The sequence below is a fragment of the Amia ocellicauda genome, chromosome 13 (genome assembly GCF_036373705.1).
Source record: "Amia ocellicauda isolate fAmiCal2 chromosome 13, fAmiCal2.hap1, whole genome shotgun sequence".
Lineage (NCBI taxonomy): Eukaryota > Metazoa > Chordata > Actinopteri > Amiiformes > Amiidae > Amia > Amia ocellicauda.
Genome location: NC_089862.1, coordinates 13,656,758 through 13,677,148, shown reverse-complemented (window position 1 = coordinate 13,677,148; position 20,391 = coordinate 13,656,758). Strand labels below are relative to the sequence as shown.

At 39.6% G+C, this 20,391-nt stretch overlaps 1 protein-coding gene across 6 annotated transcripts in view; it reads left to right on the top strand.

The window, feature by feature from the left end:
• sh3rf1 (SH3 domain containing ring finger 1) overlaps positions 1–12,777 on the top strand; it is a 68,943-nt gene extending 56,166 nt beyond the window's left edge. For 5 of the 6 annotated variants that reach the window (XM_066719979.1, XM_066719974.1, XM_066719978.1 and 2 more), the window contains 6 exons: positions 3,934–4,085; positions 6,357–6,527; positions 7,314–7,582; positions 8,758–9,101; positions 9,351–9,682; positions 9,783–12,777. In XM_066719979.1, the coding sequence (XP_066576076.1) occupies positions 3,934–4,085; positions 6,357–6,527; positions 7,314–7,582; positions 8,758–9,101; positions 9,351–9,682; positions 9,783–9,951 (1,437 nt within the window). In that variant the 3' untranslated portion in view covers positions 9,952–12,777. The remainder of the gene's footprint in view (positions 1–3,933; positions 4,086–6,356; positions 6,528–7,313; positions 7,583–8,757; positions 9,102–9,350; positions 9,683–9,782) is intronic. The other variant, XM_066719980.1, reaches the window with a different exon arrangement.
• Positions 12,778–20,391: the final 7,614 nt, after the last annotated feature.

Below are 20,391 nucleotides of genomic sequence, written 5' to 3'. Positions count from 1 at the left end.
CTTGGACCACTTTTGATAGGTACTGACCACTGCAGACCGGGAACACCCCACAAGAGCTGCAGTTTTGGAGATGCTCTGACCCAGTCGTCTAGCCATCACAATTTGGCCCTTGTCAAAGTCGCTCAGATCCTTACGCTTGCCCATTTTTCCTGCTTCTAACGCATCAACTTTGAGGACAAAATGTTCACTTGCTGCCTAATATGTCCCACCCACTGACAGGTGCCATGATAATGAGATTATCAGTGTTATTCACTTCACCTGTCAGTGGTCATAATGTTATGGCTGTTCGGTGTGTGTGTATGTAAAATATCGCCATCAGCCTATATCAATCCACTGCTGGATGAAGGCCTCCTCAAGATGTTTCCGCTTTGTTTGAGCTATAGCTTCCCTTTCTTGTATTCTTTATATATACAGCACTGGAACAAATTAAGAGACCACTACAAAATGATCAGTTTCTCTGGTTTTACTATATATAGGTATATGTTTGGGTAAAATTAACATTTTTGTTTTATTCTATAAACTACTAACAACATTTCTCCCAAATTCCAAATAAAAATATGAATGAAATGGATCCATACATGTAGAGATGCTGATTTCTCCATTTTTTCCAACTTCAGGAAAGGTATATTTTACATTCTAATCTGCTAATTGATAAAATCGCAATAGTTGCAACGAAGATTTTAATAGAAACTTTAAATATGCTTTTGTATGATTTTTTTAATTGCAAAGCCATTCATGTTTATTCTTCCATCCATACCCTACCTCTTCCTCTCCCTTGTATTAAGTGCAGTCATATTTCCTGTCTTTTCTAGCTTGCAGGTATTTACACACTCCTTAAAACATTGCATTTAACCCTTCACTTATGACTAACACAATTAATATCAGCTTGGTAGAAGTGCATGTAGATGGCCCTTGACAACCTGTGAACAAGCATTTTACAGTTACGATTTCTGACAGTTGTACAAATATATGTTCTCTTATCTCTGCCATTGGACATCTGAACACATCTTTGGGGCCTCCATAGATCTACAGTTCAGTAGATATTTTTTGTGATGGATTAACAGTTGCTTCCATTAGTGGAATGCCTCCACAGTCAGTCTGCAATGGAGTCATTTTCATATGATAAGCCTCCAGGGATTATAATGATAGTAGATTTTTTTGGTTTATAGTAGCTAACACTGCTCTCTGGTCCTTTGGGACTTCTGTGAGAGATATATATATATATATGTGTGTGTGTATATCTCTTATACATTTTTTTTAAAGTTGTTTTGAAAAGCGAATTAATTAATGAACCTACCCAGATGCATTTTAATTTTAGGTGTGGTAAACAATACATCAATTCAAATCTATGCGTGCAACCCAGTTCAGCTGTTTCTTAAACTCCAGAACCTGTGTGGACTTTCATTAATAGTAACCAATACTATAGTAATAGTAAACCATTTCAGAATCTTGGCTCCCATTCTCAGTTCAGAATGTGCTTATTTCCTATAACCAATCTTTGTTTTTATGTAAGTGCCTGGAAGCCAAGCTGTGTGGTGGCATCTGAGTCTGTCACGGACAGCTTTTGCCCCTGAATAAGTGTAAACACGAATAAGTAGCTAGAAATAAAATGGACTATCAATATGTTGCAGATACCAGTTAAAATACTTGTTTTTTTAAATAAAACTATGTATTTGCTTTTAATGAATTTATAAAACAGTGGCTCAGTGTTGAGGTGTAGGAGTTGTTGTTTTGACGTGAAACCTTTCCTTAGCCCCTGAAGCAAGTTAATTAAGTCAGCCACCACCATGAACAGAGAGTGCATTACGATCACGGACAGTCAATTTCTGCATTTTCACTGGATGCTTTATGTTAATTAGTTGCTTTGGTGCCTGTGGCAGTTGTTGTCGTCTTAGCTCGTGATAGATTTTCTTAATGAGTTTCTTAATTGTTTGTGCACATTCTGAAATAACATTTAAATAATTGATGGTGTTTCTGTGATTTGTATGTTGGAAGGGTTGCCAATTTGTTTGTCATTAGAAACTGAAAAGAGACAAACTGCAGAAGTGTGAGTGGTTTTGTAATTGCATAATGTTTTTAAAGGGTTTTCTGTAGTAATCCTAAAAGCCAGCCAAATGCATTTTGAATGCTATGTTCAAAACATTCATGTGTATCTAGGCAACACACATCACTGCATATTGTTCCAGCTCAAAAGCCAAGTTCAGAAGTAAAGCTAAAGGCAAGACAGACACACACGCATAGTACAATTGAGTTTAATTAAATGAAATGCCAAAGTATACAAACGTTTATTTTGTTTTGTCTTCCACTTTGATTAAACGACTTTGTGAGTTTGTGGCTGTAGGTAGCTGTGATTTTCAAATATATAAAAGCTGTTACTTGAGCTACTTCTAATGGTAAGATCAAAGGGAAAGTCACATTCTTAATCTTAGTGTAGTGTTCATTGCTCTCAATATTTCCAGTGACAGAGTGCAGACTGAATGTACTGTAGACTCACTAACACTAGTGATGTCCTTTTTCTCCCCCTTCCATTCAGATGGACAAAGACTGCAAATTACACTAACCCACCCAAATCATTGAGTGTAATTAATTGAGCCTTGGTTTTTTTTTTTTTTATCAACACAGTCATTATAGCCACTTTCAGACTGCGTTTTTTCTTAAAGCCCGTTAAGAATGCACAACTCTGAGTAGCACTGTAAATCATTCACACAGTAGCCATAAGCAGTTTGTATGTGTTTGGTATGCATCACAGTCACAGAACCAAATGATTCAAGTATAACATAAATGCTTTGATATATATTCTCAATTTTTTTCTTCAATAGTTACAATGCATTCTTATATTGTGCAGTTTCTATTAATGGTTGATTTAATTGTAGTTCAGTTGCACTCTCTGCTTTGACTTTCCCAGAGGTGTGTCCATATAGATTTTCAGTCCAGATAATAAGTTAAAATCGGACATGTTCTCAGTTTCACTGATCAAAGACCACAAATGCACCATTCAGTTCTGTACTACTGATGTAGTAGGCAGAGGGACAGAGACCCTATTAGGAATTGCTGCTCAGACAGAATTATAGGCTTTTGTTAAGTTGTCACCGGTAAAACAGCACTGCAGAAGATTAGTGACCCTGATAAACCATAAAACATCAAAGCCATTTTACTCTTTAAAGAAATAATAAGTAAAAGTGGCCACAATAGCCTCTTGACTGAGACCTGTCCTTGTTTCTGTTCTTGTTGGGCAATACATCAAAGCAACGTTTCAGAAAGGGAGTTGTCATGGGCAGGAGATCTGATGAATTATTCCACGCACAATGTTTTAGTCACTGAGCTCAAAATACTTAAGTGCAGCAACTGATTTTTAGCACCGTCTTACAGACATTATAGCAGCCATGTCTTTGTTGTTCTAGTGTTTCATCTGATTTATTTGATGGCTATTTATTATTTACAGTTAAGGCTGTTTGTGTTCACATCTGATCTGATTAAACTGAAACCTTGATTCATTTTGATACTTGAGCCCAGGCTTTCAATTGATAGAAAAATCTTCACCAGTTCTGTCCACTAACCTGAACTGCATTAATCTTTACCAATAAGTTTTCCCTAAATCCAATCTACAGCGTGCTGAGTGCCATAGGCTCTGTTGCACTGTGGTAGAAACAGGACTCAAATAAGCCTCTAATCCATTCGTTTGCTCATGTTTAGATATATTTGTGGTGGCAAAGTGCCTGGTCTGAGAGGGTGGAGACGATGCATATAAAAGACAAGACTACTCGCAACCATAATGCTTCTAGAATTAGTTTCCTTAAATAAATCCAGAATGATTTAATTCTATATTTGATGTGTGTTCCTCTTTCTTAGAAATTCAAATGAAGTGGATGCTCTTGAAAAAATGGACCAAATGCATAAAAAGCAGAGTTTTTAATCAATGTGTTTGTGTCCTAGGATGGCCTCCCCCCTCCCCCGCCTCCTCCTCCCCAAGCCCCTGCAGTTGGAGCCTCGTCCTCGGCTGCCTCTGCCCTGGTGGCAGGACAGAGACCGTCCCCTGGACCAGCTGAGCAGAGCGCCTATTGCCGCTCCCAACAGCGGCCGACAGTGTGAGTACCAGTCAAGGCCAACCCCACAAATGTGATGGTCAAAGAGCCCACAGTGGTGTTTCTTTAATGCTAGGAAAATATAGTACAAGTCCACTCTATAAAAACAATGTGGTGAGATGATGCCTAATCCAGGAATCAACACTGTCCCTTTAACTTTTCAGTGATTTTATGATCGTCGCCTTGTGGATCGCTGAATCTGCATTTCATTTATCTATTTACAGGTCTCCTACTGGGGCTGGATAATTTATCTTGTATAATTTTAAGTAGCGTTGTGCGCTGACCTCCATGGGACGATTCACGCAGGGTTACGATCTGCACTTCTTTTTTGAATGTCTTCCTTTGTCCTTGTTTTTGCCAAATGTATTCGAACAGATGGCTCCTTCAAAATCCTATGCACAGTGAAAACACTGCAGTCATTGCAGCGCGTTATTGAGTTGTGATAGAAGAAGTATTTGCGATCACGTTCGAGCATTCGCCTCTCACCCCTGTGACTGACATTTGGCATCTGTGCTACATGAGCTCTGGTGGTTGGTACCATACCGTGAATACATTTACACTTTCCAGTCCCCCCCCACCCCCTCTTATTCCTATACAAATAACATGACTGAAATATTTCTGCTGAATTCCACCAGCGTTTCAGTTCTAGCCTGCAGATATTTTAATTCCACTATTCGGTTCTTAGCAAGATATGAATCCATCTCATTTGCAGCCTAATTACACGAGGGTGCATGTCATTTACATACATATTTAATCTAAACTTGTGAAATGGAATTTAAATTAACGAGTTGTCATTGCTCAGAATATGTTGAGATCGACTTCTGTAATTGCCGACTTCAGATATGGTCTGATCTGAGTTATATGGTGCATTTTTAATACAGAATATTCTGAAAAGTCGATTTCTGTACATCCTGATTGTCTTTTTGTCGCTTTCTGCACTATCCACTAACTGAAATGCTTTTTTTTGGTTTGCATTAAAACCCTCCCACTGTCCTCGGAACAGTTTTGACAGCCTTTAAATTAATTGGCAGCTATTTTAAGGCTTTCAGGATGTTCAGGGAGAATGTCATGTCATTGTTCTGACATCTTTACCCTTAAGCAGTCGCACTCCTTTGAGCAAGGGTTCTTTTGTTACAAAGCATTTTTGGCAAACCTCATGACAAGTATCCTGTGGCATTATAAATATGCATTAACAGAGCCGACAAGCGCAACATAAGGCATAGGCAAGGCAACTCAATCATTTCAATCACATATTAATTGGCTGACTTCATGTATGTTGAGGCAAGTAGATCGGCTTGCCCAGCTGAGGGCCTTAGCAACTCGGGGCTTAGTGAAACAAAGCCTGAACAATGTCATCAGTGAGCCATTGGTGGGCTTGTGCTTTTTACTGTACAAATAAGATGTCCGGCGCACTATGTATTTGTGCTTCAAAAATATAAATACTGAAACAGCAGTACAGTGCAATAGAAGCAGAAAACAAAATTGTTATGAAGTAATTTTCAGACTGGATTGTTTGAAATTAAAAATTTTGAAACCCTATTTAATGATTCAAGGTCAGGTCTAAGTATGATAATGAAATGCAAATTTGGAGTGAGATGTGCTTTACACTTTCTTGTTGGTCGGGGTTAAGAAAATGCAGAGCCATTTTCAAATGGAAAGTGTTGCATCATTTCTGTCATAAGTGTTTTATCATCTTTTGTGAGTGTGAGGTAATATCCTCCAGTAATGCGTACGGTTTCCTGAATGGCTTAAACACATGCAGTATGGTATTAAGGAAAGTATTATAGACCAAGTAAAGTTATACACGGTCATTCTAATTAACAATATGTCAGTGAATTTGCCTCCCAGGTGAAAGATTCTTGACAGCCCAGTGAGGGGTCCGGTGACCTTTTAAGCTCTGTCTGGAGCACTTGATTAAAGACGAGAGCTGGGATCCTGTCCGAGAAATGATCGATAATCTTGACAGTCAATGGAAAGTAGTTACTGGATTGCTAGTGTAAATCGTCTTGGGACCTCCCATTTTGAAATAAAAGTACGCAGTAGCCTGATGGACACACAAGCAGCTGCCCACGTAGGGAAAGTCTGCTTAAGCAACATCATATCTCTGGGTTTGTGACAGCAAATGTCAGTAAGTGTCTTTGTTGTAGCTACCAGGTAAAACATATAGCAGAAATGACGATACATTTTTAAGTTTTGCTTTGCAGTTAATGATGCATCTTCTGGACACATGTATGTGTACATGGTTATGGGAGTCATTTTGCGGTCTGTCTACAGGTATGTGGCTATGTTCCCATATAGCCCCCGGAAAGACGACGAGCTGGAGCTGAGGAAGGGAGAGATGTTCCTGGTCTTGGAGCGCTGCCAGGACGGCTGGTTCAAGGGGACGTCGATGCACACGGGCAAGATCGGCGTTTTCCCTGGGAACTACATGGCTCCCGTGTCGAGGTATTCCCATACTGCTGTCACCACTGCACTCGTCTCAGCGGGTGTATAAAAGGGCCAGGCAAGGCTTGGCAGCATGTTAGGTTACTTGCTTCTTCAGCCATTTGGAAGTACGTTGGAGCAGAAGTAATGCAGCTGCCTTAAATATTTCACGACAGCCCACTCTGTTGGGATTGCACCATTGACAGACGCTTTCTAATTTAAAAGATAAAATGTTCACGCAGTTTCAATTAAACAGATTTGCTCGTTACACCATTTACATCTTGTCTAAACTGCTTCGGCTTCAAATTCTAAATTGCCGGCAGCAGTGTTAAGGGATTTATCCCCAAGGGGGGGATCTTTTAAAGCCCACATGAGTTTCCCTAATGCTGTATTAAATTAAGATCATCTATGATACTTCAGAATAAATGGATTGCATTAACACTTTTGATTACAATCTACTATTGCAGTTTTACCCCAATTTTGCATTGCTTTCATGTATACAAATATGAAATTTGTTAAATTAGTATTATCCAGACCCAGCCTTCAGGACAATTTTCTGGTAAACCCTAAGGTTAACCTATCTGTGTGTTGTTTAGACATTCAAAAGAATGTCATATGCAAAAGAGAAAATCAGTTAATAGTTTGGATACAAATTTCTTAAATTACATTAATGTGTTTATTTATTTTTCATTTCTGCCACAGCCATGGTAATTAATTCTTCATTGATATCCATTGACTTACTCTTCACTATGCCCGTCTTCATTAGATGTTACTGCTGCTCCTAATAATGTTGATTATTGCCCATAGGACGGGTTCCAGCAGCACTCAGCCTAAGGTGTCCATCGCTGTGGCGACTCAGGCTGGCCGGGGGGTGACCATCGTCAGCCCTTCCTCCCAGCAGAAGCCCCCGGGGGCAGTTGCCGGGCCTGACAACGGCAAGCCCCTGACCCCCAGCCCCGTGCCCACAGCCGTGGTGTCTGCTGCCCACATCCAGACCAGCAACCAGCAGGCCAAAATGCTCATGCACATGACCGGCCAGATGACTGTCAATCAGGCCCGCAATGCAGTCAGGACAGGTAATGGAAGTACTGCCTTCTCCTCTCATCTCGCAAAGCAAGAGCCCATGGAATCTTTACCGGGATTGTTGCTTGACATTTCCTTGGTTCACAGATTATTAAGATCAAGGTAGAACAACCTTTTCAGATGTTTTCCTGTCTTGGAGGTGTGCTCTCTCCTCAGAATGACGGTCTTGAGCTTGATTTGATTGCCCACAGTTGTGTTTCTGACACATCTGCTCGGTTTTCCATGGTATTATGTCCCCTGTTATGTCCCCTGTGGCGTTAGTTGTTTTTGTAATGATAATGGATACATGCTGTCAGGTTCAACGGGTAGTCTTGGTAACATTCATTTTAAGATGGAAAGTATGCCAGCAGGGTTGAAGTCTTGCTTTATGCTGACAGCATGAGTCTGCATTCAAGGATCTAAATTAACTCTTGTGTGACTGCTTTATATTACAATTCCTTCTTCAAGTATAAGCAATGATTGACTTGACAGTTGGCTCCTATTCAAGACACATGAGTTTATGCATGCAAAAGTGTTCAGGCATGAGGACACTAGGCCATATCCTAAAATATCTTGTTCTTGAAAAGCTACTCCACACTTTCTATTGAGTTTGTATTCATGCACAGGTTGAATGTCTTGTTTTTTCTCATCTTTGGAAAACATATTGTGAGCAACAGTTTACAGAGGTAGTTGTGTAGTTACACAAACGTACAATGGAATGGCTGTTTTATACAAAATGAAGCAGGTTTTTGACCATTGAGACTAAGAAGCCTGTTGATCTTAAATATGGCAACACAGTCTTGAAGTGCCAAGTGACACAGTTGTCATATTCTGCCATCAGTGAAGGCTCCTGAATGTTCACAGTAAGATGTTTCTGACAAACTGTACCAATTACTTCCCCAAACACATCACATCAGTGCAGATCGCATTCGGGTGATGGATGTTTGGAAGTGATCCAGTGTCACTTATAACCGAAACTTTCCTCAATAAACATGACACTGATTTCTTCTTGAATTATGTGCCAGTAGCTGTGTTTTCAAATGCCTATTCATTTTCTTTCCCGTAAATAAGATATCATTTCAAATAAGTTCAAATAAAAGACAAAGTTTCTTTGTAGTTTAGGAATGATACAGATTTTCCCAATTTTATTTTTTTCTGTCCCCCTCCCATCCTCTCTCATTTCTTCTAGCTGCAGCCCACAGCCAGGAGCGGCCCACGGCAGCGGTGACCCCCATCCAGTCCCAGAGCCCCATCAACTACATCCCCTCAGTCTCCGTGCTCCCCCACCTCCCTGTGCCACCCCAGCATCTCTCTGCCCAACCGGCCTATGCTGTCTCTTCCTCCACCGCCCGCTCGGCTGTGCCCCTGAGCTGCGCTGCCACCTCCTTGACGCCCCCCAACGTCAGCGCTGCCTCCCTGGAGGGGGAGACGCCCCTGAGGCCCATCGCCATGCTGGCTGTACCCATCGCCCCCATCAGTGCTCTGCCAGCCAACTCCAATCTGGCCAACAGACCAGACAAGGACAACAACAAGGTGGGCGTCCGTGTCCTCTTGGACTGTACAGCTTGCATGCATTGCAGAATACAATTCATTCGTTTAAAAGAGAGAACCTGTTGACAACAGTGTTCCTGGTGTTTCAGCCCACAGGGATTGAACTCTGCACTGTACTTGAGACCATTCTAGGGAATTTGGTTCTGAGGGGTAACTCTTCTTGGTGAAAATGAGGGTAGATGTGGAGGGCCATCAGCTGCAGCATTAGTAACAAAGGTCTTTGTCTTGCAGAAGGAGAAGAAAGGCCTGCTGAAGCTGCTGTCTGGCGCGTCTGCCAAGAGGAAGCCCCGTTCGTCCCCGCCCTCCTCCCCCACGCTGGAGTCTGAGCAGGCCGCCGCGGAGGTGCTGCAGGGGGCAGTGGGGCCAGAGGTGTCCGCCGCTGTGAGCCACGGCCGCGCCGTGTCCTGCCCCGTGGACTCCGAGGGGGCGTCCTCGTCCGCCGAGGCGCTGCACCGCAAGAGCAGCTCCCTGGACTCCAGCGCGCCCATCGCCCCTCCGCCCAGGCAGCCCTGCTCCTCCCTCAGCTCCCTGCAGCAGGACTCCCGGCCCATCGTGTGCGAGAGGTACGAGTGCCTGTCTGTGACATCACACAACCCTGTCTCAAAACACTTACACTTTAATGCGTTAATGTGCGTCATCTGTGTTGTATTCATTTTCCTGCAGGTACCGAGTGGTGGTGTCCTACCCGCCTCAGAGCGAGGCTGAGCTGGAGCTGAAGGAAGGAGATATCGTGTTTGTGCACAAGAAGCGTGAGGATGGCTGGTTCAAAGGCACACTGCAGAGAAACGGAAAGACCGGTCTCTTCCCTGGCAGCTTTGTGGATAGTATGTGAAAAAAATGACACTGACAAGTGGAGGGAGATGTCGAAATCTGCACAAAATCATTAGCACAAGATTTATTTTATTATTTTTTTGCTTATCAAAAGAACCATATGAACTGAGAGCAGCGATGCAGAGAAAAGAAACCCTGAGCACAGCCTACCAGAATTGTGAAGAACACATCAGTGTGTTGTTGTCGTTTTATTTCTGTAACATTTCAAGCGTAATGTGTGCCTTGTACTGTTTCTCACTTTATTGTATATAATCAAACGTGTAAAACGAAAAGCCACAATACAAGAAAATCAAACTGTTTATAGTGATAATATAAATCTAACTTATTTGTTTGGATTTTTTTTTTTTTTTAGTAAAAGGAATGTTAGGACTTAGGTTAATTTAGGTTAATTTATGAAGATGTTTTCAATGGAGAAGCTGGGTTCTCTCCTTCAGTCTGATAGTCTGGTACCTCTGGTTCACACACAGCCTCCACCCTCCAGTCACTGCTGTTGTCCTTACAGGTTTTAGCGTCACTTTTCTTGGATATGTGCTATTGTTGTATGTGTTGTATAGGGAATGAAGGGGAACCAACAGGATGGCAATCAGAGGCTAATAGAATTTTTTTGAATGATTCTTTATATAAATTATAGAGTAATAGATTTTTTTTTTTTAATTTGTATTGTTTTAAGATTATGAAAAACCACACTCCTTCGATCTTGCAGTCAAGAGTTTGTCATTTTGTGTAAAATATTTATTTATAAGAATGGACGTATTGGGCACTCCTGAGATACTTAAAACCTCATTGTATTTATCAGTCGACATTTACACCATACAAAATACTGTTCCACGGTATTTATACTTTTTCATTAATATACTAACACATTTTTAATGGGGAAAAATACAACTTATGGTATGTTAAGAACAATCATCATACGAGGCCTTCATTTCTTCATGTTTTTTAAAATGTATTCTTTTAAGCATTTTCCTTCATTTCGTCTAATGTCCTCACCCTTTTCAGCTGCTAAGCACAAGGGGGTACATGCAGATTAAAGGGTCCTAAGTGGAGATGTTCAATGATATTTCACTTTATAGTTGAAATAACCTTTGTTATGATGATTTCCTTATACCGATAAACCGTAAATATATCATCCCCAAGGCGAAAAGCTATGGGAATAGAAAAAAAATAAGTTCAGTTTTACTCACTGATTATATGGACGACGTCTTCCAAAAATAACACCTTTAAAATTAATAGTCATATCCAGTCAGTGGGTGAGAGGCCACACAGCTTATTGAAAGGCCAGAACGTTCCGTGGGAAGAAGAGAGACAGTGGTTTTAGTTAGAAAAGTGTTTAAACTGTAAATGTTTTTCCTAAAAAGGGTCCATTTTGTTGTTTTGTTGTGTACAGAAATGTAAATGCCAGTGACATCAACTGTAATTTAGACTTGAATTAGACCATGATTGGTTCTCCACTAGAGTAGAGTTCCAATTTTAAGTGTTTTACAATAATAAACCTTTCTGAGCTTTGAGGCTGAATCTGGGGTACACCTGTTCCCAATTACTGTTCACTACGGACTCTTTCTTTTGATTGGTTGAGCCCAGAGCTAGTGTTCAGTCGTGTCGCTAATATTGGATGCGTCCCCTAGGCAGAGGGGAACTGATTTATTCACAGAGAAAACATTGAGGGATGCAAGATTGGCAGATGAAGCAATCTAGCTCTAGGTGGTTTAGATCCCTCTTTGAAAGAGACAGCACTCATTTAAAAGGTAGTACATCTAATATAGGTAAGACAGAATGTGCTTTTCTGCCCAAGACATTCATATTGCTTGTATGTTTTAGTAGGTTAGACCTCAGAATAAGCTGATTTAGGGTCACACTATTATTCCAATGTGGTGTCTATTTTAGGGAACATGGTGTGGATGGAATTGAAATATTTTGTGTTGTTGTGCTTTGGACGGGGAAAACTGTAAAGGTGGTATTAAACACTGTGAAGACATTGTCACTAAAATACTTGTGTCTTACTGAATCTGTATTTCCATTGTTGTCTTGGCATGCATGTTATGGCTCTACATAGTCATTTCGATTGTGCATGTGATGTACATTTTGTTGCTGTTTACCATGTGTTCTGTTGTTTGATGTCCATGATGCTGCACGGAGACAAAAATACACCCAATGGTGACATGGAATTGTTCTTCACGCTCTTACATTTCCATCAGCATTGTGCTGTTGTGAAATGTTTTAAACCAACATCAAAACAGTACCGTTAATACTATTTGACATATATTAGAGATGTCTGTTGGTAATGTTTTAATCAGATATTTGTTTAAGAAAAGTAGGAGAGGTGGTTACATTTTTACTGTAAAATAACACCTTGTTCAAACTTGAGGCAGCACTAAACTCTTGACTTAACAGATGTCTTCACCTACTTGATATGTTTTTTTGTTTTTTTTTTAGATTGTGATAGATGGTTTATTATATAACTTGGCAAAGGAGATGCTGGCATCAGCTAGAAGTCTTATAGTTTTTATCCAAAAAAATGTATGCGTTTCAAAGCACAGCACATTTTGTAATATGAAAAAAAGTATAAAAAGTGCACTTTTTAAATTGTCACCTTTCAGCATTTTTTAAATCATTGGTGCAAACCTCCATTTATGTGATGCTACAGATAATGACAATTTAATCACTTTTGGTAGGAAAAAACACGATGTACTTCTGTAAAGCTAGAAACTCTCTCTTGGCTAGAATGGCATTTTAAGCTGCCTGGTAACTATTTTGAACCCGTTGGTGTTGCCAAATCCTTCATGTTCTTTCTGGAAAAAAGATCAAATATAAAAATGCTTCTAAAACATGTGTTCTTATTTCTTATCTTCTTTTTCTTAAAGGTGTTCTATGAGTCGTGGAATTACAATCTTTGATCGTATTTGAATGAATGTGACTCGGGCTGCCATTATGACCGTAAGGAAAGTTGTCCTTCAGCTCTGCAGCATTTGAAATTCTTTACTCCCTTATTAGTGTCGTCCCTGGAGCTCATCTTCCTTGCAGCTGTAGCAGGAGCCCTTAAGGATCATTAGTAACCACTAGAAGCCATTAGAAATCATTTCACACCTACACACACAGGAGGAGTCTCTTTCATACCCACACCTAGTCATGTCTGCCTCAATTCACACAGCGTTACATCTCGGGCAATCAAAATAAACTTTTTTTTTCGTTTTGTTGTGGTGAAAGAAATCTGGTCTTCCAGCTAAAGAAAAGAAGGGCTGAGACTTATCTGTAACATAAAAGTAGCTCATGAAAGCAGAACTGTTCATAATCTTTTCATCAAAGCAACTTTTTGATAGTGGGTGCAAGAGCATGCATGCTGCACTTGGTTGTGGAGTTTCAGACATTTCTGGACAACACGATGTCAGGGTACCTTATAGCTGTTTGTGGAATTAACTCAATCCTTCTTTTAAAAGCTGTAAAGAATAATGTTTCACAACATTGACCTGTAGGATTTTCTTCTCCACGCTGGCAAACACTACTGGAACCATCGTGTTGTCTCCAGAAATTATAAATTCTGTAGAAAAACAAAACAATATCCAGAGCCCTGCCAATGGATGACATTCCAGTGTGAGGCAGTGTCTCCACATTTGTAAAATTGTACTTGGAACATATGAGCAGAGCAGTAACAATTGCACGCTAAAGCTAAGCTACGTTTTAGTGTCATTTTACCCAAAGAAAGACCCATAAGAGGAAATCACTGCATCATTGTATTTGAATTTTGTTTCTAATGGGAGTTATTGGTCTTTACCACAGCTTGGGTTGGCTTATTATAAAATAAACCCGCAGAGACACTGTGGGAAGTAAATTGTCAGCTGTGGTCTGCTGAGGAGATTCCCTGCTCATACCAGTAGTTTGAGGTGGTTCAGTTTTTGTTTACATCTAAATTCACAGATTGAGGTGCCCCGTCTGAGAGACTCACAGACCTGACACATCATGCATCTGGAGACCGGACACAATAAGGTCAGGGATAATGAAATGTATTTTTCCTTCATTATCGATTTCGTTATAGTCATCACAGTGGAGGATCTAATCACTAAACTTACTACCAAATTACCAGCTTCATTAGCATCATTTTACCACAATGATACATTTAATTATTTTTGTTCGTTTTTTTTTTTCCTCAAAATTTATCACAAGAAAAGGGATTTATGGATTGAAATTTAAGATAATTTTTGGTCATATACTGTACAAAATAGTACTACTGTAGTAAAGGCACTGTATGTGTGTGTGTGTGTGTGTGTGTGTGTGTAATATATATATATATATATATATATTTTATACACTCACATAAAGGATTATTAGGAACACCTGTTCAATTTCTCATTAATGCAATTATCTAACCAACCAATCACATAGCAGTTGCTTCAATGCATTTAGGGGTGTGGTCCTGGTCAAGACAATCTCCTGAACTCCAAACTGAATGTCTGAATGGGAAAGAAAGGTGATTTAAGCAATTTTGAGCGTGGCATGGTTGTTGGTGCCAGACGGGCCGGTCTGAGTATTTCACAATCTGCTCAGTTACTGGGATTTTCACGCACAACCATTTCTAGGGTTTACAAAGAATGGTGTGAAAAGGGAAAAACATCCAGTATGCGGCAGTCCTGTGGGCGAAAATGCCTTGTTGATGCTAGAGGTCAGAGGAGAATGGGCCGACTGATTCAAGCTGATAGAAGAGCAACTTTGACTGAAATAACCAGTCGTTACAACCGAGGTATGCAGCAAAGCATTTGTGAAGCCACAACACATACAACCTTGAGGCGGATGGGCTACAACAGCAGAAGACCCCACCGGGTACCACTCATCTCCACTACAAATAGGAAAAAGAGGCTACAATTTGCACAAGCTCACCAAAATTGGACAGTTGAAGACTGGAAAAATGTTGCCTGGTCTGATGGGTCTCGATTTCTGTTGAGACATTCAGATGGTAGAGTCAGAATTTGGCGTAAACAGAATGAGAACATGGATCCATCATGCCTTGTTACCACTGTGCAGGCTGGTGGTGGTGGTGTAATGGTGTGGGGGATGTTTTCTTGGCACACTTTAGGCCCCTTAGTGCCAATTGGGCATCGTTTAAATGCCACGGCCTACCTGAGCATTGTTTCTGACCATGTCCATCCCTTTATGACCACCATGTACCCATCCTCTGATGGCTACTTCCAGCAGGATAATGCACCATGTCACAAAGGTCGAATCATTTCAAATTGGTTTCTTGACCATGACAATGAGTTCACTGTACTAAACTGGCCCCCACAGTCACCAGATCTCAACCCAATAGAGCATCTTTGGGATGTGGTGGAACGGGAGCTTCGTGCCCTGGATGTGCATCCCACAAATCTCCATCAACTGCAAGATGCCATCCTATCAATATGGGCCAACATTTCTAAAGAATGCTTTCAGCACCTTGTTGAATCAATGCCACGTAGAATTAAGGCAGTTCTGAAGGCGAAAGGGGGTCAAACACAGTATTAGTATGTTGTTCCTAATAATCCTTTAGGTGAGTGTATATATATATATAATCACACACACACACAGTTAGGTCCATAAATATTTGGACAGTGACACAATTGTCATCATTTTGGCTCTTTACGCCACCACAGTGGATTTGAAAGGACACGATCAAGATGTGCTTTAAGTGTAGACTTTAATCTTTAATTTGAGTCTACACTTAAAGCACATCCTGATTGTTCCCTTTCAAATCGATTGTCACTTTCCAAATCTTTATGGACTGTATGTAAAAAAAACACAGACATTTGAACATCCTTTTCAAGTCAAGGAGTGTTACAACCACAACACGTATTGTGACAAAAAATAGGGTGGTCAACGTTTGCCTGTAGGATGTCTACTTAGATGGAACATTTTCAGCAGGCTTAAGCATAAATTCATTTTATGATAAAACTGAAACCTTTACACGCATGGAAGATGCCTATATTCTGAGCTTGTTGTAAATAACACTGACCAAACATTTCCCAAAACTGGTATTGCTCCACGCAGAATAGGAGTTATTTTGTTAGTGGCTTTGGGGTGATTTTGGTATTATGCTGTATATTTTCCTTTGGGGGGGCAGACAGAATCGGAAGTTCCCAGGTCTTTCCCCTACGTAATTAGTCCCACCCGGGAAGAAAATCCAGAATATCAACATTGGTCAGATGAGCCACAGGGAAAGTGCACAGACCCAGATCTGGATCAGTGCTGAGGCTGTGGTCGTCTGCAGCAGATTTATTTAGCTGGGAATAATTACAGAGGAGGCCATTTTCCGCTGGAGTTCTGTTCCTTGTGTCTTATACACTGAGAACACGTCTTGTGGTTGAAGCACAAACGTGAACTGTAAGCATCTTCTGAGAGAGACCATCAGTGACCCCAGTGTGACAGACTTCCATTACTACCCTGTGGCTGTTTATTGCAAGGGTCATCCTGCCGTATTTTGAGCCGGACTTAGTGTGTTTCTCCACACAGTGAAGATCTGATGCGCAAACACCTGCCAAAGGATCTTACGGCCACATTTGTCTGCGTCCTGAAGGTCGTCCTGCTTTTAGTGTGAAAATCCTCATAACAGCATGGGCTCTAAATGAATAAACAAGGCTTCGGTTTCTCAACTGTCACTTGAGAAAGCCATTTAGAATCTGTCTCTTTGATGTCTGTATTTACTGCTGAATGTGTTTCTTGAAAAAAGAAAAGAAAGAAATGTTGACAACAAATCTCAGATATATGGATTTATTTGTTTTCATTTTCTTAAGTAGTTATTTGGTGCCTTCAGTTTATTTCCATCATTATGGCCATTTTGTAAGACAGTTTGCAGTCTCTGTGGTGGCTTCTTCAAAAATGCAATCGTAAATATCAATACATGCTGTTAGCACTGGATTCTCAAGGTTAAATCAAATCAAATGACAGATCATATTTGCTTTCTGCACACTGTTATTTTACTAAACGTAGATCCAAAGAACTCATTCTAACAATTTAATAATAATATTATTATTACTAACCATACCTAAAACACTGACTTAAATATCCTTTTGAATAGAATATATAATTGAATACATTATACTGGTAATTATATATAATGAGGCTACTTGCATGATCCAAATGGGATTGTATGGTGAGTTACCATGGTTTAAAACACAACCCTTCCCTTGAACTCTATTCTCTGAGAGAAATCATTGATTTACCTTGTGCAGTGCAGACCACAGTCAACTAAAACAGAAAAACTGGTAGCTATACAGAGGGGCCGAGGTTAGAAGAAGCAGACTGTTTTATTATGACACGAATACTGCTGTTGTTTCTGAAAACAATAGCATACAAAAAATAAAGCTCTGTGGTAACATCAAAAAGGGGAATGATGCAGTGCAAACAAATGGGTGTGTACATCAGGCTAAGAATGTATGTTGTTTTTAGCCTAAACAGGATATGAGAAATATGTAATATTGTTTTAAAACACTATTGCCTGTTTTTTGTGTTTTTAGAGACTAACAATTATATTAGAAAACAGGTCACTTTCTGTCATAACATCTTGATCAGGAAAAAAGCTGATACTGCAGTTTATTTTTTTTTAATTAAATGAAAGAGTTTAAAACGTAACCAAGATAACCGTTCTTTGAAACACATGTCCTCCACTGCCTTCCTGCGCCACAACATGGGTTAACTAAAAGGAGGAGTATTTATCTTTATCTGAAAAAGTCAAAGAATAAAAGTAGATAAATGATAAAAACACATTTTCTATGTTATAAGGTTATAATAGACTTGTCTAAACTGGAATTTGTCTTTATTCTTAAAAAATGCATGGGGATTTATTTTCTCAGACAACATTTACATTAGATACCATTATGGTAGAATTCTCAACAAGACATTTACTCTGAAAAAGCACCATAAGACTGCAGTAAATCCTATTATTAGCCTTATCCCTGGTTCATTCTGTAATCAGTAATGATTTTCACTATAGAAGGGCATAAAGTTCATCTCCCGTGCTTGTATAGCTGTTGCCATTAAAGCCTTTTGGAAGCTTTATAAGTCAAACTCATTATAAAGGAGCAAGACGTGCTGGAGTGTTGCTGCAAAGATATTTTGTGAAATCATTGCACTGCCATTTGGGAATCAAATAGGGAGAACAAAGAGGGACGGGTATCAGTCTTAACCTTTGTGGTGCTTTTATCGACCCATTTAATGGCGGTAAAGCACTCGGGCAGAGAAAAAGGAGAAAGGGACTGTAACTACAAATGTATAACATTGTGCTGCTGAGCTAAATCATTAAACCTATCAGCCCACTGCAGTGTGGAAAACAAAAATGAGGTGCTTTGTTGTATAGGAACAAGAATGGAATACAAATGGAAGTGGGTGTTATTATAGCCGTAGTGCGGTATGAGGAGGGTGCATGAACATTTTATGCTGTATTTCTACAGACACAGTATACACACATGTTTATTCAACTGAAAAATAGCCTAAAAACAGTATCTGATAATGCCAACACAGTATCCTAACTTTACCTATTACCTGAACAATTTTAAATTGGCCATTGATATGAAAACATTATATTTCTCCAAGGGAAATATAACAGATATTCAACATTTTTACGTCTAATTTCCCATCAAAATACCAACCCCTTGTTAGCATGAAAGCTGAAATTACTCTAGTTGTTCTGTCACAAAATATTTAGGCTGGTTGCAGTCTTTTTTTTAACGCTTTGCTTTAAAGTTAATTCACTTACATTCCAGTAGGGTCAGAGGCTTGTCAAGGCCAGTGCACTGATATCAAAACTGATTTAAGTAAATTAGGTTTAATCTGGCTGTCGTTATAATGTGGAAAAATAAACCCGTCAACCAAGTTGCCCTGCAGAAGAACAGATAATAGTATTTTCAAATGTTGGACCGTACAGAAAACAGTGGCATCTTTTCTGCCACTTACTCATGATTGCTATTATATATGGAAAATAAGGTATATATGGTAAACATTTGTTTATTATTTCACATTAATTATTAAAAAGAAAACAGTGTAATCAGATGTGGACAATTGACATTAGTTAAATGATCATGTTGTCCTTCTGAAGATAACAACTTCTTGAGGTCTGATTGAAAGACATATTGGATAAAACTGGATATTTTAAACTCGCCAACCCTTTTGCTTTTCTTTTATTGTATGCCAGCCCACACACCTTAAAGGTACTCTTATCACTCCTTAACAGAAGGTCATTCCAACACAGATGACTTGAACTGCAAGGTTTTACTGGTAGAAAGCTACTCATGTTGTTAAATTGCCTATTTATCGCTGTTATTGACTTTGGCAAGTCAAAGAGAGTGGAAATCAGGGAGGAGAGCATTCAATCGTGCCCTTCATGACTAACAATGAATTAATAACCATTATCAGGAAAGATTGCAGCTGGAGTCTCATTGGTGCCTGACATGAACTAGTGCACTGCCTTTTAAACCCAATAATAGCAATAGAGCATCACAGCTCCTTTAAAGAGTGACACCAATAGTCACCAAGTTGGGGAACCATAAAACGAATAACTATAATATATATATATATATATATATATATATATATATATATATATATATATATATATATATATATATAAAATAAACTAATTGTATCTTTAGTAATACATTTAATGGAGTGGTAGAATTGTGTGACGTGTGAAAACAAATCATCCAGTATTTATTGAATAGCATCCCAACACCAAGTTTTCCAAATACAATCATACAATCATTGGATGTATACTAGTAACTAACCAACTGAAGGATTTCACAAAGCTGTTTCCTGAAGTACCCTAGTGTATCTGTTTCAACAATATGATGGGTTGATGTCCCAGACCCCCACAACTCTCTGTGTGAAGACGTGTCTCTGTCATCAGTCTTAAAAGCACTTCCTTTTCATGTCCACTGGTGTCCTCGTCTGCACGTCAATGCTCATTGTGAAGAAATCAGCTGTGCCGACTCTTTCGATTCCTTTCCCGATCTTCAATTCTTCTTTTAAGTCCCCTGGTGGTCTAACGCTTTTACAAGACAACAGACGAACTTCCTTTAACCTGTCCGTGTCTGTGTAGTACCGGGAATCAATCTGACTCATCTTCTGTGAGATTTCTGGAACCACAGTATATCAATCTTTCCTCCTAGAATTTGCCTCATCCATTCATAATCTGCTTTTCCTGACATTGTAAACTAGGGTCTTAGACTCTCCCTGTGAGGTTCAAAAGTGCTGTGTTGTAATCACAATTTCCTAATAAGAATTTCCCTTCTGGATGCTTTGACAAACTGGGTGAAAAAACAGGCATAAACCACCTCTATCATCTGAGCTTGTGTGTTCCCAATCGGGCATCTATTTGAGAAAGCTGAAGTTCCCCATGATAATGACTTATGATCTGCCTTGGAAAAGCTTTCCTTTTAAGTTCTTCTTAATACTGCTACTGCTAACAGTCATATTAATAATATTT